Here is a 22,631-nt window from a genome sequence, read left to right as displayed (position 1 = left end):
CAATTTGAAAAGATTCTTTGTTGAGCCCTCCAAAAATAATATTGATTTTTTTGTAACAGTCTACATGAAAAAATAACAAGGAGGCATATTTCCCCTTCACTATGCACCCTTTCATTATGAATGAGAACTTAAAAATGTAAGTGCAGCAGAAAAGCTCCAGTGTTTCTGACATCATGGGACCCCACTCCCTTTCCATCTGAAACCATTCTAGAGCAGATCCCATGAACCAATAGATTGCTCTCTATTTTTACAGAAGACCTTTGTTCAAGTTATTCTCTCTCATCTTCTCCTTTCAAGTAAGTCCTGGCTCACAACTGTGTTTCCTCTTGTTCCAAAGAATGTGGAGGGACATGGCAAGATGCTGGAAGAGATGCTAGCTTCTGAAGCTTAGGGTGTTGCAGAGGTTTTGGCTTGTGAAAAGAACGTCGGCTTTGTACACGTCTGGCTGCTGCAGATCTGTAATTTCCTTGAACATCAAGCAACATTTTCTTCTCTTGGGGCTCCTTCATATAAGAGTCTTCCAGCCCTTCAAACATAAGTAGAGAATTCGGTTCTTGTGAATTCTCTGACTTGTAGCTAACTTCAGAACAATAACCTGAGTTAACTGTTTCTTTCTTATTTGTATCCGTACCTGCTTCCCAGAATAGTTCAGGTACATTTGGGTCACAAGAAGATATATACTCAGAGACAGTAGAAAGAGATATATTCCCTCTGTTTTCCAATGAAGAATAGTTTTGTGTCCAAGGCATTTGAAGACAAGATGGGAAGAAGTGGAAGGGAGTCACTGAAACACTTTGGTTTTGGTTTAGTTGGTCATCTGAAGAGCAGTATTCTGTCATTTCAACATCATGGTCCATATCACCTAGAGAGCACAATTAAATAGAAACATTTGTAATACATACTTTCTATACTAGTATGCTGGTTATTGGGCTTTGCTCTTGGCTATTTTTATGAAAGTCTTATGAGAATGTTTTAAGATAGCTTTTTCTCTGGGGAACTGTACCTTGTCCCAATTTCTATCTTGGACAACCTAAAGTGAGTTTATTAAACTTCTGATCCTTGCAGAGTATCAGGCAAAACTTAGTTCAGTGTTTGTGATGAACTGCCTGTTTCAGATATTTAGGAGATGGAGCCATCATCTCGTCCTTAAGGTGTATCTTTATCTTGAAACATTTAGTCCTGATGCTCAGCAAGGAAATCTTTGAGAAACTTTTGAAAGAAATTGTGCTCTTTTAATCAAGTAGCAGAGGGTATCACCAGGCAGTCAGTTTCTTATTGATCAAAGCACATGATCAGTTTTCATTCTACTTTAAACTATGTAGAGAAAAATGTCACATTTCCACCCTTGTCTTCCAGTTTACATTGTTTTTCAAAAACTTCTAATTGAAATTTCAGTAGTATTGTCCTATTAGGAGAATTTTGTTAAGGAGATAATTCACAGGACTGTTTCAGAGAGTAATCAAGGTCTAAGTTTATTTAGCTTGGGAAATCTAACTTCCCAAAACACTTCTTAAGAAACACAGCAGTCAAAACCCAGTGATTTTGATGTATCAAAGATATCCAAAGAAGAACTTATACATACTAGGTCCTAATAATAAAGTCAATTATAAGTAAGGCATTAGAATGGAGGAATATAACAAAGGTTAGCAAGAAAATGTTCAGCAAGTCATATGCAATATTTTATGACAATGTTCTCAGTGGGACAAAACAGTGAAGAGAATTTCTATGTGGATAAGTATCAAGTTTTCCTTTTGGAGTCCTGCGCATTGTTCATGTTTTTAATCAGGATATTGGAATTTAATTCACAGTTCTTTAATTAATCCAGTGTTCATTTTAAAACATCATTTAAAACATAATCAAAGATGCATTAATAAGGAACTGAGTACTAGAACCAACCACAGACATATAGGCCACTCCAGTAAAGAAAGTGATGTGCTTCCTGCAATTACACTTGAACTAGCACATCTTCTGCATAGACAGAAGCCAGAACAGAAGAAAAATGGACCCTCCTTTTCTATTTCTTTTCAAAATGTTATGAAATTCTTCTAAAATCAAAATTACCAGCATTCACTCTTATCCTGAGGTTTTTGTCTGAACAAAGTTTCATCAACTATCTACAGAAGTACTTACAACTTACCATATTCCTTTATTTGTTAATGCACAGAGGATACTAGGTCATACATTTGTGATCATGGATTCCACAAAAGTGAATTCATGATGAAACTGACTATTGCATTTAATAGCATAATCCCTGCAGTGCCTTATGTTCTATTCAATTATGATGTCTAAATTGTGACCTGACCCACCTCATTTACAGCACTGACTATGTTGATTATAGAAGTGCAGGCTGCTTTTTATGGTGTGGAAAATTTCCACAAAGTGAGAATTAAAGGGCAACTAGGACATTCATTTAAATCCAGAGTCAATTTAATTTTAAGCCTCTATCATATTAGAAGCAACAAGTTATTTACTGCATCAGAAAGCTAAGAATTTTTCTGGTTTCAAAATAAGCTGTGGATTAAGATAAACTTACAGCTTAAGGAGAAATCTCTAACCAAAACTGGAATTCTGCTTCTCCACAGTCTGGCTGTTGTGTAATTATCTCTGCCTGTGCAAGGGAACTCTGATGCATTCTAGTAAACATGCTTCATTTTTAAACCTTTTCTTATGTAATTTAATGATGACATCAGCAATGTCATTGAGTACTTGTATTGTAGTAGTGGGACCATTTTTCTTTCCTGGGCACTGGATAAATAACCTGGGCAAATGTTTAGCACTGACTCAAGGCTTCTTAGCAATATTCTAATCATGCTGAGAATAAGAGACTTAGCGTAGCTCATTGCTGGTCTAGCCCTGCTCCTCCTATTGTACATCCAAATGCAATAAAGTCCAATGGATTAAATGACTCATCTGACCTCTTATGGGCAAACCATATCCTTTGCCATCAGCAATTGGATTGTCTTTCTGGGGCTTCACACTAATTTGCTTACATCTGCAGACAGTAGTGACAACGTTACTCAAAAAGACCAATCATCACTGTTTAGGGGGGTTGAATCAGAATTAGCTGATTCCTGTTAGGGAATTCAGGTACAAACCTTATCATCTAGAACTGACCAACAAAGAAACCTAGAGCCTCTTGAAAATGGGTGTACAATATTCCAGTATTTGGAATACTTTTTTCTTGGCATTTAAAGTATTCAAGCCAAAACAAAGAGCGGGATCTTTATCTGCTGTAAAAATAACAAGGCGTTGGACCCCAAACAGTTGTACAGCTCTTCTGCAGAAGGAAAATAGAAAGATGTTTTGTTATTCATGCTGAAGGAAAACAGAAGATGTTTAGTTGTATGAAGAAATCAGAAAGGAAAGAGAAGCTCCAGGAGAAGAAAAATCAGAAAAGCAAGTTTGTCAGTAGTCAGGGTTGATAGGAAGGCTGATTTAAAAATAAAGTTGATAATATCTTTTAAAATATTACATATGTGCTGATTCTGGGAGAAAAGATCTGGGTCGGTCTTCTGGGCCATCTGCTAGCAGGAAGGAATCTATTGATTTATTGCTAAGCCGGAATGGAGTGAGCCGTCTGAAGTTGTTTGGAGAATATGGGATCTGCACTCGGGCCCTTTGTGATGGTACCACAGTATCTTCACTACATAACCATGGTGAGAACTTCATGTAGATGCTTTGTTCATCATCAGCTGAAAATATTGGGTTATCAATTCCTAAAAAAAGTTCACAAGTGACAAATATAAGTAATCAAAATAATTTCTTGGTAGTATAGCAAGATGCTTTGTAAAAGGAGAATGGCTGTAGTGGGAGAAAAATAGGCTGATACACACTGATATAGGTGTGACTAGGCCAATACACAACCATTATACACATGTAGGTTGCTCTTTCTACCTTGGTTATTGCTAGTAATTTTGCATTCCTATTAAAGAGAAAAACTGGATATTACATCCAATATGCAGTTATGTTTGGGATATCTGGAGACAAAAAAATAAAAGCAATAAAAAAAAATCAGTCAGCAAATTTTAAGCAAAATAAAGCACAACATAAAATAACTGCAGATAATTCAAATCAAATCCATTAAAAAAACCCCAAAAGATGGGAAAAAATGCAAAACAAAACAAAAAGTATAGGCTAAATCAGCAGCATTTCCGGTATTTTTTTTTAACATTTGAGAAAAAAAAACAACTCTATAGGTAATTAATATTTTTACCAGTAGGAGTATCTGTGAAATTTTGCTTCGTCACATTAGCCAGGAAATCAACTCCTTTGCCTAAATGCAAAGTTTCATAATCATTATTTTCTTCTGATTCAGAAAACTCCAAATCTGGGGGGAAAAAAAAAAAAAAATCCAATTTGATTAGAGATTTGTATCAGTTCTGATAGAAAATGCTGTTTCATGCTGTTTTGATGCTGGCATAGTTATCAAAGATACATCTTTAACAAGGATCTAGATAAGGGCAAAATTTAATCAACAGTTCTAACACTGAAATGTGAATGTATGTAGAGTTTGCAGCTTAGATACCAATTACATGAAGAAACTCAATACAGCTTTCTGGCATTATCATCTGGTGCTATGATGGAAATTTCACACTCTGGCTAAGCTTTTGGCCAACAGAATTGTCTGCTTTCCTGGGACTGAAACAAACCAACCTATGACATGGCATCGTTGCTGCTGCTGTGTTTTGTGTCTTAAATGCTCATGTGTTGATAAATATTGTCCTGTTACAATGCCCAGCCATGCATTTTCATCATTTTGCAGAGGTCAGCATTCGTATCCTCACTGATTTAAAACCCGGTGAGGTCATTGCTACTTCTACTGCAGTAGAATCAGTTTTACAACAGCTGCTAAACCACTTAAGACTGTCTTCCAATGAAGCTTTTTTTTTAAGTAGAGAATGACATCTATACACAGTGTTCTTTAACAAGATAGCATTGAATGACCTACTGATAAGTATTTGGAAAGCTCTTCCCATGCAAAAAAGGTTCTAGAATATTACACTGCCCCTGTCAGTCAAAGAAGAATAGTGCTCAGAAAATGATTCAAAGAACATACACAAAGAGAAATATCTTTTCTTGGAGCTACTGAGAAAATATTAATCCCTCTCTACTTCAATTCTCTTTGAGATCAAGGGGTTGCATGCATAAACAGATGAAAGAACACAAATAAAAGTTAGCACAGTCACTTTTAAACCGCCATTTCAGTTTTTAAATGACACATATCTTGTAATTACATAATAAACATATTCGTGTCCATCACGTCTTGCTATGACCGACTTCAATGCCAAAAGATGGCTAAAACATGAGATGAAAGAATTTGGGCTTTACATGCAACCATACTTTTGCTAGGGATGCTCCCTAGGCCAGTCAGCTTCAGATTACACTTTCAAGGCTGACCTGTGTGTTAGATTTGTACATGAAGGGTGAATTAGTGCTGAAACTGGCCTCTGACTTTCAAAGCTACACTCTCCTTGAGTTCTAACATGCTTGCTTAGAATCAACTCTGACTCAGACCCTTCTAAACAAATGGACCTTAACTCAGATCAGAATGTCATCTCAACTACTGAATTTTACATGGCATGGTGTCCTGCACAGACATAGCCTGCTGTGAAGAAAAAGAAAAATGCTAGCGAAAGTTGCTCTGTGCATCTTATCCAAAAGGAAGCTGAAAGTTCATCTACATTGTAGCCACTGTATGATTTTGTTTTCAAAATTTAAATGTGATATTTTAAAAATGTGAGTAAAAAGACCAATTAAAATTTGGTTTGTCATTCAGCTGCCTAGAAAAACAACTTCTAAATCACCGAGACACTGCATTTAAGCATGGAGCAGATCCCCACTCTGAGTTCTGAATTATGACTACAAGTCCCTTTTTAATACCAGCTTCACTGTTGCATATCACGACATTTTTCAGTGATGCTTTACTGACAATGTAGCTGGTAAAATGCAGTTAATGAAACTGGTCTAAGAGTCTTTTTACCTTTTTCCTTCAAAGTAAAATCTTCTACTGGATTTTCTGAAGATATTTTTCCATTTGGTATGATACTGCTGTTTCGCTGAAAGAAAACAAAGTTACAAAAAAATAGAAATGGCTGTAACATCCTTTGAAATCACATGTTCAGCAACATAACCCTGAAATCTGTTGTAATCTTTGCTTGAGACTCAATATGGATGTCATTAGTAACCCCCCTGAACTCACTACAGAAAAAGAAAGGAACTTTGGTTCTTTGTATGCTGTACGTTCCCTCTTAGTTTCATGCAAATTTTGTGGAATGCTCTATGCTATAGTGCTATCCTGCAACATCTCCCCACAATGTTGTAGCATGGCTCAAGGTCTGGTGTTTTTCAAGTGATCAAAAATCTCTCACCCAGAAGAAGGGTCCCAAAGCACAGAGAAAAACAGCATGTGAGAAGATGCTGCCTTGAGTTATCTCATAGTCTAATCTCTTCTTGCTTAGGCTCTTTAAGTTGATGAAGTTCTATAGGACAGACATAAATGCAGGGAATAGGACCCTTCAGAGTCATCCCTGCCCTCCCCAACCCTTAGTTTGTATAATAGGTGGCTACATCTGGGTCCTTGTGAAAGTATTTTACCCTTTTTTGGCCCCGGTCTCGCTTGTGGATTTTATTGAGCTTCTTGGAATGGTTTATTCCTAGTTTGGTACTCTTGAAAGATTCTAAGCGCTTCCTCATTGTCCTGTGGAAAATCTCCTTGTCTTGTTTCTCATCTTCACTGTGCATGATCTCATGTCGACTGTACAGGTGTTTGTGCTGTGGCCAGGAAGGGAAGACAATATTAATTTATTTAGAAATATAGCTGGAAGCCCTGAATCAATGAATCAATCAGTGTCATGCAAATGTAGACAACTCCATTAAAAAGAATGAACCAAAGACTAGTCTGAAGGCATTCATGAAACTCCTATTTTTCCTTCTCTTTCTTCACCATGAAACAAGTATAAGTCCAGGAATTTTAAGTACGTAAGAGTGACTGCCATTCAAAATAAACCTCTTCCTATAAGTGTCTGAATCACTTCAGTTGATACACTCCATTTAATCCTGCTTCAGAACCTATACTGGACCCAGTTCTGTATTCCACTGGTCGCAGTGAAATCAAAGGCATTAGTTCTGTTAAAGAGGAATGTTCATAAATAGGAAAGAATATATCTATCTTCATCAAAGGTGCAGATTTTGCAGATGGATTCTTTCCTTTCGAGTTTTGCTCCCCAAGTTTTGGTTCCTAATGTCTCCTAGTTTTAGATTGTAAAACAGTCCAAGGGTAGCCTTCTGCTCTCACCTCCTGCCTGGGTTTATACAGGTACTGTTGTAGGGTGTGATGAGCAACTGTGTCTTCTGTGTCCCGGATACTTTTCCTCCTCTGCTCCAAAGCTTGCATGTCAAGGCAAACTGGTCCAGCTTTTTCTCTCCTGAAGAAGAATACGATATACAAATAGCAATTTTAAAAATCAGTAATTGCTGAAGAGGAAGAAAAACCAGGAAAATGGGGAACAAGAGGGAGAAATGAAGTTTAAACAAAAGAAGAAAGGTCAAAATCAGCTAAATGAAAATGAATGAGCAAACACCTAATAGGAAATGTGAAAAGATTGGGGTTTGTGTTTCAGGTGGATGTAGCATTAATTTCTCAGTTTACATGACACACGGTCTGTTTGGTGAAAGAATCATGAAAGAGTTAAGGAAGGAGCAATTTTTTTTCCTTGCCTCTCTCCTGATTTTTTCTGGAGCAGACACAAAAATGACATCTAGTCCTGTCTATAGCAGTTGGTGAACAAAAGACACATGAAATAAGTCTAATGTGGATGTCTGCTTCATCTCATCAGCCTTTACTGCAAAAAATTGTTTGTGTGTAAAATGCAACAATATAACTAACTGTATGTGTACCCATTTCATGTGGGAGAAAAGATTAATTGAAGTTCAAAAAAAGTAGTGAATGAAGCCCCTCTAATTTGCATTTTTCAAAATTTATAACACTGTTTCCATTTCCTCATATATAACATAATAAAAACCACACCAAAAACCCCCCACAATCAGTCCACATTACTTACAGCAAGTAAGAGACAGAGCTTTCCACAGTACTTGGGCGTGGGGTGCTGAAATCCACATTTACCATGTTGTCTGTACTTGGAGAGCGTATAAATGCCAAGGAACCTCTACGTTCTCCCTGGCCACGGAAAGAAACAAGACATATTATAGCTATAAACACCTATGGCAAAATGTGTATCAGAAAATGTGGATAATTTGTGAGGCTGCTATATGCAAATGGTACAAGAAGCAGTGGAGAAGTTGTAGTTAGGTAACGAATACAAATCATTTTTTAGTTTTATGGTTTCTTTATGTTGAGTGATGTTATCCCAATGAACAACGCTAGGAGAAAAAATATTCCACTCTTATAAATTGATTTTGAGGAGGTAAGTGATTTCTTAGGCCTCAATCTATTTGCAAATTATATCCTTGCACTTTTGCAGTCTAACTCTTTTTCTTTTCACAGACCCTTCCAGGGACGGACCCTTTACTTTGTACCACATTGCAAACCAAGTGCATAGGGATATCCATGACTCAACACATCACTGCACTAACAGTAGTGTTTTCAAAGATACAACACCAAGTTTTCTATTCTCTACCGGACTGGAAGCAGCAAATGTTAAGTGGTGGTACAAGTCTACAAGACTATTTGAAAGAGGCTGTGGCATGAAGAGATGAAATACTGAAGAGATGAGATTTGCTTTCAGTTCTAAAACTAGTGTCACAGAAGTGAAGCTGGAAAAGCTCAGATTTATGTCTTCACAGTTTCCCCTACTGCTTGCATAATCTGTTGTTTAGGTAAAAGGTAGCTGTTGAGTGACATATTGTGGTTATATAGGCTGAACCCATCTATAGTTTTGAATCACAGCAGAGAGAAATCACATAACAGGTCTCTACATTTTAAACTATAATAAAGAATACACCAAGAAAAACCATCTCCCTTGCAGAATATTGAAAGAGATTTTATCTACATTTCTCCAACTGTAACTGTATTATGTCTCCTTTACAATTTTATATTCATAGAGCAAATCAAACAAATGTTTCCTTTTACTATGGTAGCCTGCATACATGTTACAGTAGTATGTGTTGGATCAGATCAGTGGCATTAAGAAGTATACTCTGGCCTCTGTAGGCAGAAAAAAAAAGTAAATTCTGGGTCAGCATCATCCTGTCCATTTTCTTAAGTGCATCTGACTTTCTTTTCAAGTCAAGTTTAATGTTTCATACATACATCATACCATACCATATCATCAGTGGAGGAATTTTAGCCGAAGAAGTTATGAACTGTATTTTAAGTTGCTTCTATTCACTTACTCTGGATTATTTTCATTTTGCCTGGTTTAGGCTCTCCCTTCTCAACAGCAAGGAATTTATTTAGGTTCAGACTGAACTCTTTCAAGCTCTTGTTTATTGTACAGTTTTAGCGTAACAGCAGAGCTGAAACTCAGTTTTCGTTGTATTATGGACAAGCTATATGTAAGGTATCATGAAAAAGGTAACTCTCCTAAAAATTAATAATCTAACTTAATCTAACATTACTATATGGGATTCAAGACTAGTGACTTGTTTCATACTGAAGATTAGGAATTCTTACACAATCTGTTAATGTTGTTCCAGTCTGGGAATGGTACTCCTGCAGAAGACCAGTAACTTTATTCCATTCTGTAACTTTAAAAATCTCTCCTCTTGCAAGTCTTAAGTTTCTCTACCTTCACAATTCTGTGATTGTGTTTGCTATCTATCTGTAGCATATCACTTTAACCCTAATTTTTGAAGTATGGGTGTTATAATTCCATTGTATTACAGTTACTCTTCCCAATTTTTTTGTATTACTGTGATCTGGCAGAATGAGATTATTGCAGTCCACTACTTTGGTCATATATCCACACCATTTGGAAGTGAGTGAGTTTCTTCAAATCAGATTTGTCATTACATAGAACCACTGTTCTGCAGGAGCCAGACTGTGTTGACACATTTAGAGACACAAATTTGCCTGATCCCCTTTGAATTACAGTATTTTTTTCATGCAATGAATATAGAAACAAAGTTACTCTGTAAAATCCAACAAAAAGTACACTCGCATAAGTTTAATATACTCATACTTGAGGATCAGTCATAATACCTAGAACTACACCACTCAAACAGGTGATATTTGGGGGGGGGGGGGGGGAACCCAAAACCAAACAGAGCAGAAATGAAAAAAGTTTTCTTTCAGACATCTGCAATAGAACAATTTTAGGTTATATTATACATTTAAAAAAACCCAAACCCCAAATTATATATAAACAATGCTATAATATGTCAACAAGTATTCATAAGTACCTCAGCCACATAGCTAATTGCATCCTTCAAGTTGAGTTCATGGAAAACATTAAGGATCTGGTCTCTTGATTTTTGAGCAGACCTTCTCATCAGTACTTTACTGAGGAATTTCCTATCAAAATTGGACCACCTGATAATTGAAACAAATTGCGTTAATGACAACAAGCAATTTTAGTTTCACGGCACTTTTAGCTTGGCATAAATGATCTTTTTGTGAGCTAAGCACTTTTTAAAAAATTGTGAACATAGCAATGTGAGGGATTTGTGTGTTGAAGCTTTTCAATTAGCATTTAAAGAAAGTTAAGGAAAGGCCTGCTACAGAGTTATGCAGCTGTCACAAAGCATTCATTGGTTCACTTACCAAACACTACTACAACAGCAAGAGTGCTATGATTATAGTATCCCATTTCAGAGTCACTAGGACATTTTATACTCTGGAAAATCATGCTACCTTAATTTTCCACTTCTGATTATACATTGTTATATTTAATAGCTTAATTCTAAAAGTTTAATTTTCTTTCCTCCTTTGGAAGGAAATCTGCGTTTCCCCAGCTATATTGTAGGACAGCCAGCCTAGAAAATCAGTTCACAACAGCAGTGCCCTTCCAAAAACACTTATAGAGGGCCTTATTCATGCCATTCATGTACTCTGGGGGTTAGAAGTGATGTGTATTTTCTGTGATTTACACTTCCAAGCTTATCTGATAGTAGGATATCTGCCATTTCGTATTTAAGCTCCAGAAGATAAAGGCTGCTTTACTTTCATCTACCTTCCTCAAGATTTTATCTAAAGGGTATGAGGCAACTTTGAAGACTACTATTCAAAGTGATTCTAACCATCTTGCCCAATGACTATTTTGAGTTTACAACATTTTATTCAGATTTTTGAAACCTTTTTGTTGTTAAACATTGTTCACAGAATTTATAACTATTCCTCTTCTCTAGCCAGAACATCTGACAAGCAGTCTCTAATTCAGGCTGCACACCTGAGCACATCAGCGAGGATGCTAGGGGCTGCCATTTCTTTGAGGAAGCAACATTTTCATGAGCGTATTGTCCAAAACAAGCAGACTTAAGGTGGTCTCATTCAGAATACATTAGTCATCAAACCACACACTCAACCATGAATCTACATTAAGCTACTTGTTCTCTTGTTACTCAGGGAGATTACTTTCTGACATCTAAGAAGTCAAACTCTAATCTGCCACTTTAAAAATATTTAGCTCCATCTTCAAGACAGTATTTAAAAACTGGGGATGTATTCCCCAGTATTAGAGCCTGCTGAAATTCATTCCCAAGAAGTAAACTAAAAGTTTAGACCCAGAGAAAGAGGATGTTCTATTTGTGATGCCTCATGAAAATTTTTCACTGCATAAATGAACAAAGACCAAAAGGAAATAAAGGAGACTGTCCCTATAACTGGGTACAGACAGGTGAGCAATTCTGCTTGAGCTCTGATACAGTCTAGCTCCAACCTAGGAGTCGTATAGTTACATAAGCATAATACTAAACCTGAGCTAATGTACTCAGCTTCTCAGCAAGGGTTAGGGGAGTGCTCTGCAGAAAGCTAACACAACCATACAGCTTTTGGATTGGAATTGACATGATGAGTCAGCAGAACATCAGCAGGTCAGAACTGTGACTGTCTGCACCTATGAAAGGACCTAACTCCAGGGAGAGGACTGCCTAACCTTAAATAACACTCTTAAAGATGTCCAGAATTAACGTCCTTTTTTTTTTATTATTTTTCCATTTATTCATCTAGATTACGGAAGTCTGCCCATCTTTATGTACTTTAAAGAAAATGGTGTTTGTATCTTTCAACTGAGTAATTTTGCTTCTCTCAAGATGAATCAACTATAAGCAGAGGGGGATGGAAATGATCCATAATTTTCATTATTGGTTTCAAACTAATAGGCTTAAACTGAGTCATTTCAAAGCACCCTCTGCCATCACTTTCAGAGGTGTTGAACACATCCTTTGTAGAAATAGGATAAACAGCTAGCAGTGTCTTAGTTGAGGTTTTTTTAGTGTCTCCACACACAAATAATGTTCATGAAATGTAGTATTACAAAGAAGGACCAACATTAATATTTTAGATTAAATCTTATGCAAATAGGAAGTTCTCAAATCTTGAGGGAAACTGATCCCTGGATGTGAAATGAGGCATTTGCAAAGGCCTAATCTGAACTGTGGAAGAAAAAGAAAAGATTCCAGTTGTAGGGGGCAAAAATTATTTTCACATTTGCTATATTTCCAGTATTTTCAGTATATAACTTTTTAAACTACATTTGATATCCTGGCTGTCCCTAAACTCACAGGCTTTAAAAGTCATAATTTACAGATAAGATTTCCTAGCAGTATTTCAGCATTCCAAGTTAGTTCCTACTTACTTGTCTCTCAGATAATTATGTCCTATTTGTCCAGAAATGTCTTCTATGGCAGAAAGAATATGATCAAAGGCCTAGAAAGTGAAAGTGGAATTAATACCTTTACAAACATAAAAGGCATAATTAGAAAATAGCTCAATTTATGTCAGGTTAGACCAGGTGACTATGGAGAATAATTTTACTGCTGCTAAGCAGATTTTTTTCCCATTTACAGAAACACTAGCTACTACATGCTTTTCTTCAAAGGTCCTGACCTTTCTAACCAGTTCTTTACAAATTCACTAAGTATTCTTGAATTACAAGGGTCTCAGCAAAAAGATACTTAAGCCCCCATTTTAACATTCAATTTTAAGACTCCTTTTATAGACTTGTTTTACCATCTCCATTTCTGCCCTGTGGAATATATCAGCCACTGTTAGTGTTGGTGGTTAAATCAGTTGAAAAATTTCTCTAATCTTTCTAGGGAGTTTCAGGACATTTCAGGAATCCATGCTTCCCTCAGAGCAGAAGTAAGCACCATTCTTTTGATATCTAGGACAAAATCCCATTCTGGGTATATTAGATAGCTGATAGAAATCCTGAATAGCTGATAGAGGTTTATAACTCTTGATTCAAACCAAGGCAGCTACAGGTAGAATTTGGTCTTTTTCTGTATGTGGTTGTTAACATTTCACTTTGAACACTGGAGTGATTACTGCAGAATATACAGCATGCTAGGTTTAGAAAAACATGAGTGATACAGATTATTTCTGAATATAATATTAATTACTGCCTCAGGAGATATCTGACATAGAAGTGGAGAAAATGATATTATAAATAAGTTGTGTCCCTCTTACTTGCTGAGAATAGACAATGCTCTCTCTCTCTGAAGGCTGCAATTTATACAATTCTTGGAGCACTGTGCCTCCTGAGAGACAGTGTATGCTAGAATGTTCTAGGAAGTGGTGAATCAGTACATACAACTTTACAAAGAGTTAGGATTAACTTTACTGCTTGGCCCGCACTACTAACTGACATGCAAAGGTATATCCCGTAAATGTAGACAGACTGTATTTCTTCACCTGGGGGAAGAATCCTGATTTTCAAATAGTAAAATATTTGAACAGAAATGGAAATTTGAATGGCTGAATAACAAACGCATAATGTATTTATCCAGTAGTCTGTAAAAGAATTCCTCAGAAACAAACCCTGTCCATCACTAAGTTGTTAATTCACTTCAGGTAACTTCCAATGTGAAAACAGACAAGACTAGAAACTAATACAAGAATGTGTTGAAATACTCAATGCAGGATAGCTATGTAAATTTGAAAAGTTTGTGAATTAAAGGCGGCCATGAAAGATGTTTTATAGTCTTCTGTCCTTTAACCTATATTTGTATTCAAAATGTGTATTTTCTTTTACTGAATAAAAACTTTATCATGTTGCGTGAAAGTGAATTGGAAGAGATCATGTTTTAAAATCTTTTAAAAGGTTAAAGAAATCCAGGCACACAGAGCATTCACACTGAACTAAATAAAACTCTTACCATTAATCTGGAATTTCAGTATATAGTTAACATCTGCACTGGGCAGCAGACTACCTTTCTATGTAATATGCAAGCTACAAAGCCTGCTTTCATATCTTTTCCATAAACAAACAATATTTAAGAAGGAAAAATACATTTACTTCCACATGCTTTGCCCTAGTGATCTGCAATCAAATGTCCTTCTCTTTTAGATGAAGAGAAAGAAGCATATTCCAGCCGTGCTGTTTCTCCAGTACTGTCAGCCTCAATGAATTCTCAAGTGAAAGACCAGAACCTTCAGTTGAGTATCCTCTCACAGGACTCAACCCAAAGACAAATTACAGCCTACAGATAACTTTTGAAATATTTGAAGGATTTTGCACTTGAAATTTCACTCTCCCCTCCCTTCCAAAAAGAAATTTTCTCTAGTATTTTTTTTCTCTTAAGACATTCTGTAAAAATCCAAAAGATACCATAGTTTTGTTTAAAAATAACTTACTCTGCCATGAAGTTTCTCATTCAGTTTTGGCTCTCTGTGTTCAGTTTTCTTCACTTTCAGCCACTGTACCAAAGGCTTGATAGTCAGTCCCTAAGAATTGAAACATGATAATAAAAAAGAAATTATCTTAGACTTTCTTCCAGCTGGTCATAGAGCATTTTTGTATGTTATATGATGGTTCTTATACTTCCTCAAATGATCGCTGTCCACTTTAGAAGATAAAATAATGCAGTACCCTCGGCTCCTATTACAAAGGTTTGAAAAGACACCAACCAGTGGAAAAATATATCTTCCATAAGAAAAATATGGTAGTGGAAGGGTTAAAGTGGTTTTTTGTACCATTGAAGGTGGTATTTTCTGTACATACCAGGAGTTTGTGACCACAATTAAACTTTCTATAATAAAATTGAGAAAAAATTCCAAGCTGGTATATAGTGACATATCTCCATTTAAATTAATGTTGGAGTTTTTTCATCCAGAAAGTGCTATTTTGTTTGGATGCTAAATACTTTCTTGTCCCACTGCTTACTGTTATATTTTAAAACAAGGACTTAGGCTCAGATACATCAGCTTAATGACTGTATTTGCCCGTAAAAAGGACTGTTCCCTATAGTTATTCACATGAGGTGAAGGATGTTTAATCAGATATTAACTTGAGCACTATTAATACCAAGCAGGTAACACTGAACATTTTTTAGCACAGAGGAAATTGTGTTTTGTCCCTTGTGATGCCATATGAAAACATAAAATAGGATCTTTGTTACTAAAATTACAAATACAATTATGCTTTCAGTTCAGTGAAACAATACGCAACCTTCAGCTAACTGCTTTAAGTATTAGGTACTTTGGAGCATTAGGACGCCTTCTCCTTGCAAGAAGCATGCTTGAGAAGTTGAATTACCTGGAAGATAACAGTAAAAAACACAACAATGATAGTTGTGCTGACAAACAGGTTTTTCTCTTTCACTTTGTCCACATCCAGAAGTACAACCAGAGCAAAAGCAACCGCTCCACGTAGTCCACCATATGACATCACCACCTGGTCTATTATCTCCAACTGGACCATTCTGTAGTGGTTAAGAATCCATGTCTGTAAAACTACACCTATAAAAAACAAATGCCAGCATGTCTAGAAGTACTCTTATGAACTGTCAATATCCCAGCTATTTGTAACAGAAACAGTACCGCCAGTCTGCTTTCATAACAAATTCTCTACACCATCTACTTTCTCCTCTATATTGCTACACTGCCAAGGAGGGCAAGCCCGCTTGGTATCTTCTCCTTTATGTTTAGCCAAAGGCGAGAGTTAGCTTCTGTGAGCCATCAGCTCTTCTGAGAGTGCTGCCCTCTGGCATAGGACCTACAGGTGAAGTTCTGCTATGTGCTGACCTTTGAAATTCACAGTTCAGAAAGAATAGAATTTCTAGCGCCATAGTCAGTGATATGCGCAGGGTCTTATAACAGGAAGATAAACAGATTGAAACAGTGTTGATTTAGGGAGTAAGTGTGGTACTTTTTACAAATCACTAAAAATGACATTTGTCATTGTCTTATGGAGGGTTGTGTAGTTATGCTAACACTGTCTTCAGGCCTACAGGTGAGATGCTGCCTGCTGTAGGAGACTTAAAGCTCTAGAATCACAACATCTCCCAGAGCTCCCACCATACACAAGGAAAACAGATTCACCACTCCTGAGAGTGGCACAGCATGTGTGTCCCACTGCATAAGGCCAGGACTGTTAACCAGTGCAAAAGAGATATTTCTCTTTTTAGAGAACTTTGAACTTGTGCTAAGGGAAGACTGTCTTGTGTGTATCACAGTAAGCAAGGTCTCTATTGGAGGGGACCTTGAGAATTAATTCATGCCACCAATCTGACTCCAAGGGTATGAGAGCTGCAATTACATAAGGCCCAATATCATCAAGTCTTTAGTAATTTATCAATGTCTAAACTTAATTACTTTAATGCATGCATATTGTTATTGCTGAATATTTACTATTTAATTACTGATCATAGTTATTACAGGATTGTTAACTACTCGTTCCAGGAATAGAAGTGACAAAGTCAAGGTACTGAAAACTTGTTTAAACACCTCACACACATCAGCAGTTCCTGAGAGGTGGCTAAATGAACAATGGTTATAGACTATTTAGAAAGGAGGACATGAGGCTAGGTCCTTCATTCAGCCCAGGAATCTCTAGACAGAGTAAGAATACAGACTCTAGGAAAACTGCCAGCTAGATAGATAGAAACATTATCTTTTATTTGAATTTAATTCAAGACAAACAGGTAAATAAACCCATTTAATTTATTCCCAGATGTAAGTACATACACCACATTACTGTGTGTTACTCTCTAGAAGTACTTCATTCTATGCCAGCTTTGCAATTTTAACCCCTGTGCTATTTCACAAAACAGTGATTAAATAGTAGAACTACATAGTTGGGCAAATAGTCATTGGTATTTTGAAATGTTTGCAAACTTATATAAACCGAATAAATTGACAGTAGGTAATCTCTACCTGCCATAGTCTTATTTACTCAGTTTTTCAGCAGTCCCTGAGAATTATTTCTTAAGCCAGAGAACCTGTGGTGTAATTATTTATGGTCTTACATCACTGTGTGTCTCAAACTTGAAATCAACCATAAAATTAGCTTAAGACAATCTCTTTATTACCAAATTGAAAGAGTTGAAGGAAAGAGATGGTTGACAGGACTCACATCTTTTGCTAGGCTGCAAGTTAAAGAACAAAGTCCATTTCACTGGGAGATTTTGCCAATACCATGTGCTGAGTCAACAAAGGTTAGCCACTGTGTGATTGATGTTAACTGCTTGGCTAATCATATCCTCACACGTCATCAGAAGTGAAATCCTATTGTATTTTCAGCATATGATGAAGCTTACTGCAGAGATGTACTCTCCTAATCTCAAACCAACCATAAATTCAACTAAAATAAATGTGATTTTTTGGAAAGGAACAATTCTAGAACTCGAAATTATTTTTTTTTCCTTTTTCAGAAGAATGTGTGATTGCATTAACAATACAATGCAAGGACAGGAAGAAGATCATCCCCTTACCAATAACTCTATACACTGAGATGAAGACCAGAGTCAACAGAATAAAAGCTGTATTCCAAGTCCAGATGTCTGGATTTACAGCTGAAATTCCCAGGAACATGAAGATAATAGTTTCTGCTCCACTGGCCATCATTTTCATGGTATATCTTACAGTTGTAGAAGATTGTTCAGATATGTTAGCCTTGACATATTTCTGACAACAGATGCCACAGAAAGTTATCCTAGGGAAAAAAAAAAGAAGCAATTGTTCAGAAAACATTTGTTGTAACATTTAATATTATTTTCATCTGTCACACAGTGATAAAAACCCACCATTTAATTCCTAAAGAAAAAATATGTTCAGGAGCCATTGTGCAGTCTAATCTAGGTAAAAAAGCATATTTCAGACATTCTTCCTGAAGTCACTCCAAGAGGTTAGAAGACAGCATTTCATTAGGTCATAACAGACCTTAATTCTCTTCAGATTACCATACTGCTTTACATGCAAAATTTTATATATTTTTTAAATTACATATAATCTTAAACTAATGATCTGATTGCAGTAAGATTTTCAGATCTTGAATATACTCACTCTAGCATCTACAATCATGACAAGCAAAACTGAGAAGAAAGGTATGCCAGGAATCAATAGATACTAAAAGAGAAAGACCACAGAGGTACTCAAGCCAGAACAGGCAAGATTTAGGCAAACCGTAACAGGCCAGTCAAGACAGTGAGAGCAGCAAATAATGGACATTCACATAACGCCTTAGAAAAATATTGTTTTAATTACAAATTATAGGGAAAGATGTCAATAGAAATGGGCAACTGTTAGTTATTGAAATATTATTAATCACAAAGAGGAAAGAGTCAAGTCTGTATTTTGCAAAGGAAGTTCTCATGTTGCAGAGCAGATACTGGAAAACTTACATTCCTTTTCAAGGCTGAATGTAAGTATTTGCAAACTATAATCCACTGCAGTGTGAAGATAGTAATATCCAGCATAAGCTTCATGAGTGTCATATTCTATAGCTGTCCTATATAATTTAGATATTTTCAATGTTTTTAAAAACCATATTCCCTTCTCAGCCCCTTCACAGGCAGTAATAAAAAGAGACTTACGCAAGGATAGAGGAGAGAGAAAACATCTCTGCTGTGAGGTAGGACATGTAGGAAATGATAAACACAAATCCAGGTTCAATGATTCTCACATGCTTGGTGAAACGACTGACCAATGAGAGCAGGAATGCAAAGAAAATGCCAACCAGTGTCCCACCCAGGCTCACCACAAAGAATGACACTGAAAAACAAAACAGTAGAAATATAATGACTTGAACTAGTTGTCTTCTATTGTATGGCCAGCAAATCAGAAAAAATTTTGGAGGACACATCAATAATTATTTCTAAAATGCAACAACATGAATTGCTTTTGAGCACTTAGTATATGAATGCAGAAAAAATGAGGTTACTCTCTGTTAAGCCACTATTTTAGACTTATTCAAAAGCCACTATATTTCTTTGAACAATTTTTTCACACATTCTGTAAACAAATGCTTTTCCAAAAGTGTATTATAGAATATGCCAAAGTCACTGTTAAAACATTGATTCATAACATAATGTAGTATCATGTCATGCTTGGAATGGGAAATAGTGACTAAATTTTTAGGTAAATAACATTTCTTGACAGTCACTGGCAAATGTTACTTGATGGCAATCAGTGATAAGGAACGAGAATGCCCATATGCAATCTTAACTTTCCTGGAATGCCGGGAGAGCATATGCTGAAACTAAGGACGTTATAAACTACAAAGAAAATATGTATAGCTGGCAAGTTTTGTGGTTTAAACAACTGAACTCCACATCTGTTAAGTCTCCTCAAGGAAAACTAATCTGATTAAGTTTCCCAAATATTCAGGAATATTCACTTATTTATTTTCCTAAGACATTTGTCTGTGTCACAGGAGTATGGGAATATAAGTGACAAAGGAAAGGGCTGAAAAATAAAAGTTACTGATAGCTTAAAATTTTGTTTAAAAATCTGCATATGTAAATTAATGATGTGATATGGAATTCAATTCTACGCACCTATGCCTTTGACACATTCAGTCCCCGTCACATTCTCTGGACCTATTGTAACGAAAGATTCAAACACATTGTACAGCACCTAAAAAGAAAAGTAGACTAACTTAATATTTGCTCCAGAATTAAGCCTCTTTTAAAATAATGATGTCATTATGGGCCACAACATTACAAATTCTGAAATTATGTATGACTGAGGGAAATTCTGTGTGTAGTGAAGAAGATTTTGCAGATTTTTGAATTTTTCAAAATGGAAAAAATGCAGTAGAGCAAGAAGAAACTAATATTCTTTTAAAAAAACAACTTTCTATTTCTTATTTCGGTATGATTTCTATCTATAAGAAGAATTGCTGCATCTGGATGTTTTTTCTAAAGCAGTTCTCACTCTAAAATCCAGGTATTATTTGGCAGATTTCTTTAATCACCTGTATAAGATAAACAAGATACTTAATAAAATAATAATAAGATGGTAATAATAAGATACTGGATTGAAAGAGGTTGAACATACATAAAATAAGTTGAACAGAAAAGAGAATAAACTATAATAATTTTACTAAAACTTTTAAAATTAAAATTTAAAATATCACTAACAGTGACAGTGCTGAACATAAAGAATTCATCTTCTCCATACTCCTGCCTGAGGAGGTTTGTGTGAGGATCATTCTTAAGACATGCCTTTCCAATCTATTCTTAATTGCTCCAGTGATGGAGAACTTCACTATGGCTTTAACATTAGTCTTATACATATTTGCATTTAAAGCATGCTGCATCATCCACTTTCTTCTGTCCTTCAGTCTTTCCTTTTTCAAGGTAAGAACTCCAGTTGTTTCAAACTTTCTCATAGGCTGTGCTTTCTGACTCTTGATCATGCTTATTCTTCTCTTCTGGATTTTCTTCATCAAACAATCAAACTTTCTTTTATTTGTAGAGTGAGTGTAGAGTGTTCATTTCACAGTAACAAAACCTCATTTCCTTCTGAAAGCCAGTGATGTTGATGCTTGAGTTCATCAAGGGTTTATTTTAGTATTTGTTTCTGGTAGTACCCCAGAAGTGCTAATGAGACCAGTTTCAAAAGGCAATTATATCTCTCTGGAGGCCCTAAACGGCATTTGCAAACTCATGTGAACAGTTAGGGTTCTGCCAGTGACCTTTCAGTGCAAAAAATTAAGTCACGGAGCCTGATGGACATGTCTTACCCTCCTTTGGAGATATGCAGGAGCAGAAAAAGGAGATGATTAAAAAAGTGAATTGAAGCTCTATAGCAACTCAGTTGCATAGCATCTTTCTGCCATAGGACTTCCTGGTCCCTTCTGCCCACTACCACTATACTACAAAACTATTGACTATTTTATTCTGAGAAAAAAATTGTGTGAAAAGAAAAGGTATATTTCAGTCAAAATGAAAACATCAGCAGAAAATTGGGATTGTTTTAAGTCTGTTAAAGGCTATTAAGGTTTCCTTTTCTTTCTAAATAATAAAAAAAGAGCATACACAAAAAAAGTACCCCAGAAATTAATGTTACCAAAAAAACCCAAACCAGAAACTTTCTAAAATGTCGCACAATTTTTTCCAAATTGGCTCTTTGTTATATATCTGTTTGATAAACATCTGATTGAAGTAGAAGAGAGGGAACAGGCATAAGCACTTTGGTGAGTATTCTCTCTCTCACTGTCTATATATCTGAGCTATACATATAAATTATGGGCATAATGGAAACATGCAGAAAAGAGTATGTGCATTAAAAAGAAACAGCAAAGAAAGGGTTAAAATCCCTGGAACTAATTTCAGTAAGTCACCCCAGCTCATCCAGCCCAACATTGCATAATTTTATGTGACTTATGGGCTCCAAATAGCTTTCATGCTCAAACATTTATTTTTTGCAATACAGTATTTATAACCAAGACAGAGAACACAATGAGCTATGCTACACATGAGTAGATACACACAGTTGATACAGTATTTCATTTAATGGGAAAGTAGACCTCAGAAGAAACATTCCAGAGATTGGGTGGCTTTGGGATATATAATTTACTTACCACAGTTACAGCATCATTCAGAAGCGATTCTCCAAAAACAATGATGAATAGAACTTCATTGACATGGACTTCTTCAAATACTGCCAGAACAGCTACAGGATCCACAGCAGCAATTAAGCTGCCAAACAGGAGGAAGTCCAGCAGTCCAGTATTCAGGTGGCCTTCAAAAACAAGGCAAAGTATAAGCAGAGTCAGGTCTCTGTTATCTATAGTCATGTCAGACTGTGATATTACAGACAATGCAAAATCTTTAAAAATAGGGATCCTAGGGCATCAACTGGAAAGCATGGCACAGAAACTACTCAACAAGTTCTGCATTCTGTCACCTTGTATCCTACAAGGTTTGTTGGATCCAGCATTGGCCCATGTGAATCAAAGTTGATTCTGGGAGCGCTACAGTCCTGTTCTTATGGCAAGGCACTTGAGATAAGTATTTCCAGATCTAAATAGGCTTTGTATTCGTGTGTGGTATAGTTTATCTAACTTGAGTAAATTATCTCAGGATAACTGGGAACTGACAAGATGGTAAGAGGAATATACCAGTACTCCTGAAGTAAATGTTCCAAAATACTTCATGCCACAGGCCAAATTTGACTCTTAGTTGCTAAGAACTGCTGAGGTAGGGCTTAACTGCACTCAGTGCAGTTAAACACCACTCATGGCCTCCTTATTCAAGTAGGCATTAATTGATAGTTGCAGTTAAGCCAC

At 36.1% G+C, this 22,631-nt stretch overlaps 1 protein-coding gene and 1 long non-coding RNA gene across 3 annotated transcripts in view; one reads left to right on the top strand and one right to left on the bottom strand.

Annotated features, from left to right (window-relative positions):
* Positions 1–737: 737 nt before the first annotated feature.
* SLC9A3 (solute carrier family 9 member A3) overlaps positions 738–22,631 on the bottom strand; it is a 56,166-nt gene continuing 34,272 nt past the window's right edge. The window contains exons 3-17 of one of the 2 annotated variants that reach the window (XM_075745278.1): positions 21,924–22,084; positions 19,894–19,972; positions 18,931–19,108; positions 17,830–18,050; positions 15,654–15,856; positions 14,753–14,842; positions 12,753–12,823; positions 10,360–10,489; positions 8,061–8,176; positions 7,295–7,424; positions 6,595–6,771; positions 5,981–6,056; positions 4,214–4,327; positions 3,473–3,716; positions 738–862 (exon numbers count right to left, since the gene is read on the bottom strand). In XM_075745278.1, the coding sequence (XP_075601393.1) occupies positions 859–862; positions 3,473–3,716; positions 4,214–4,327; positions 5,981–6,056; positions 6,595–6,771; positions 7,295–7,424; positions 8,061–8,176; positions 10,360–10,489; positions 12,753–12,823; positions 14,753–14,842; positions 15,654–15,856; positions 17,830–18,050; positions 18,931–19,108; positions 19,894–19,972; positions 21,924–22,084 (1,994 nt within the window). In that variant the 3' untranslated portion in view covers positions 738–858. Of the gene's footprint in view, positions 863–3,468; positions 3,717–4,213; positions 4,328–5,980; positions 6,057–6,594; positions 6,772–7,294; positions 7,425–8,060; positions 8,177–10,359; positions 10,490–12,752; positions 12,824–14,752; positions 14,843–15,653; positions 15,857–17,829; positions 18,051–18,930; positions 19,109–19,893; positions 19,973–21,923; positions 22,085–22,631 lie in introns of those variants that run through there. The other variant, XM_075745277.1, reaches the window with a different exon arrangement.
* Positions 17,857–22,631, top strand: part of LOC142600488 (uncharacterized) — a 71,230-nt gene continuing 66,455 nt past the window's right edge. The window contains exon 1 of the long non-coding RNA XR_012833993.1: positions 17,857–17,969. This is a non-coding gene — a long non-coding RNA (uncharacterized LOC142600488). The remainder of the gene's footprint in view (positions 17,970–22,631) is intronic.

This window comes from Balearica regulorum, chromosome 2, assembly GCF_011004875.1.
Source record: "Balearica regulorum gibbericeps isolate bBalReg1 chromosome 2, bBalReg1.pri, whole genome shotgun sequence".
NCBI classification, from domain to species: domain Eukaryota; kingdom Metazoa; phylum Chordata; class Aves; order Gruiformes; family Gruidae; genus Balearica; species Balearica regulorum.
This window is presented reverse-complemented; position numbering and strand designations above follow the sequence as displayed.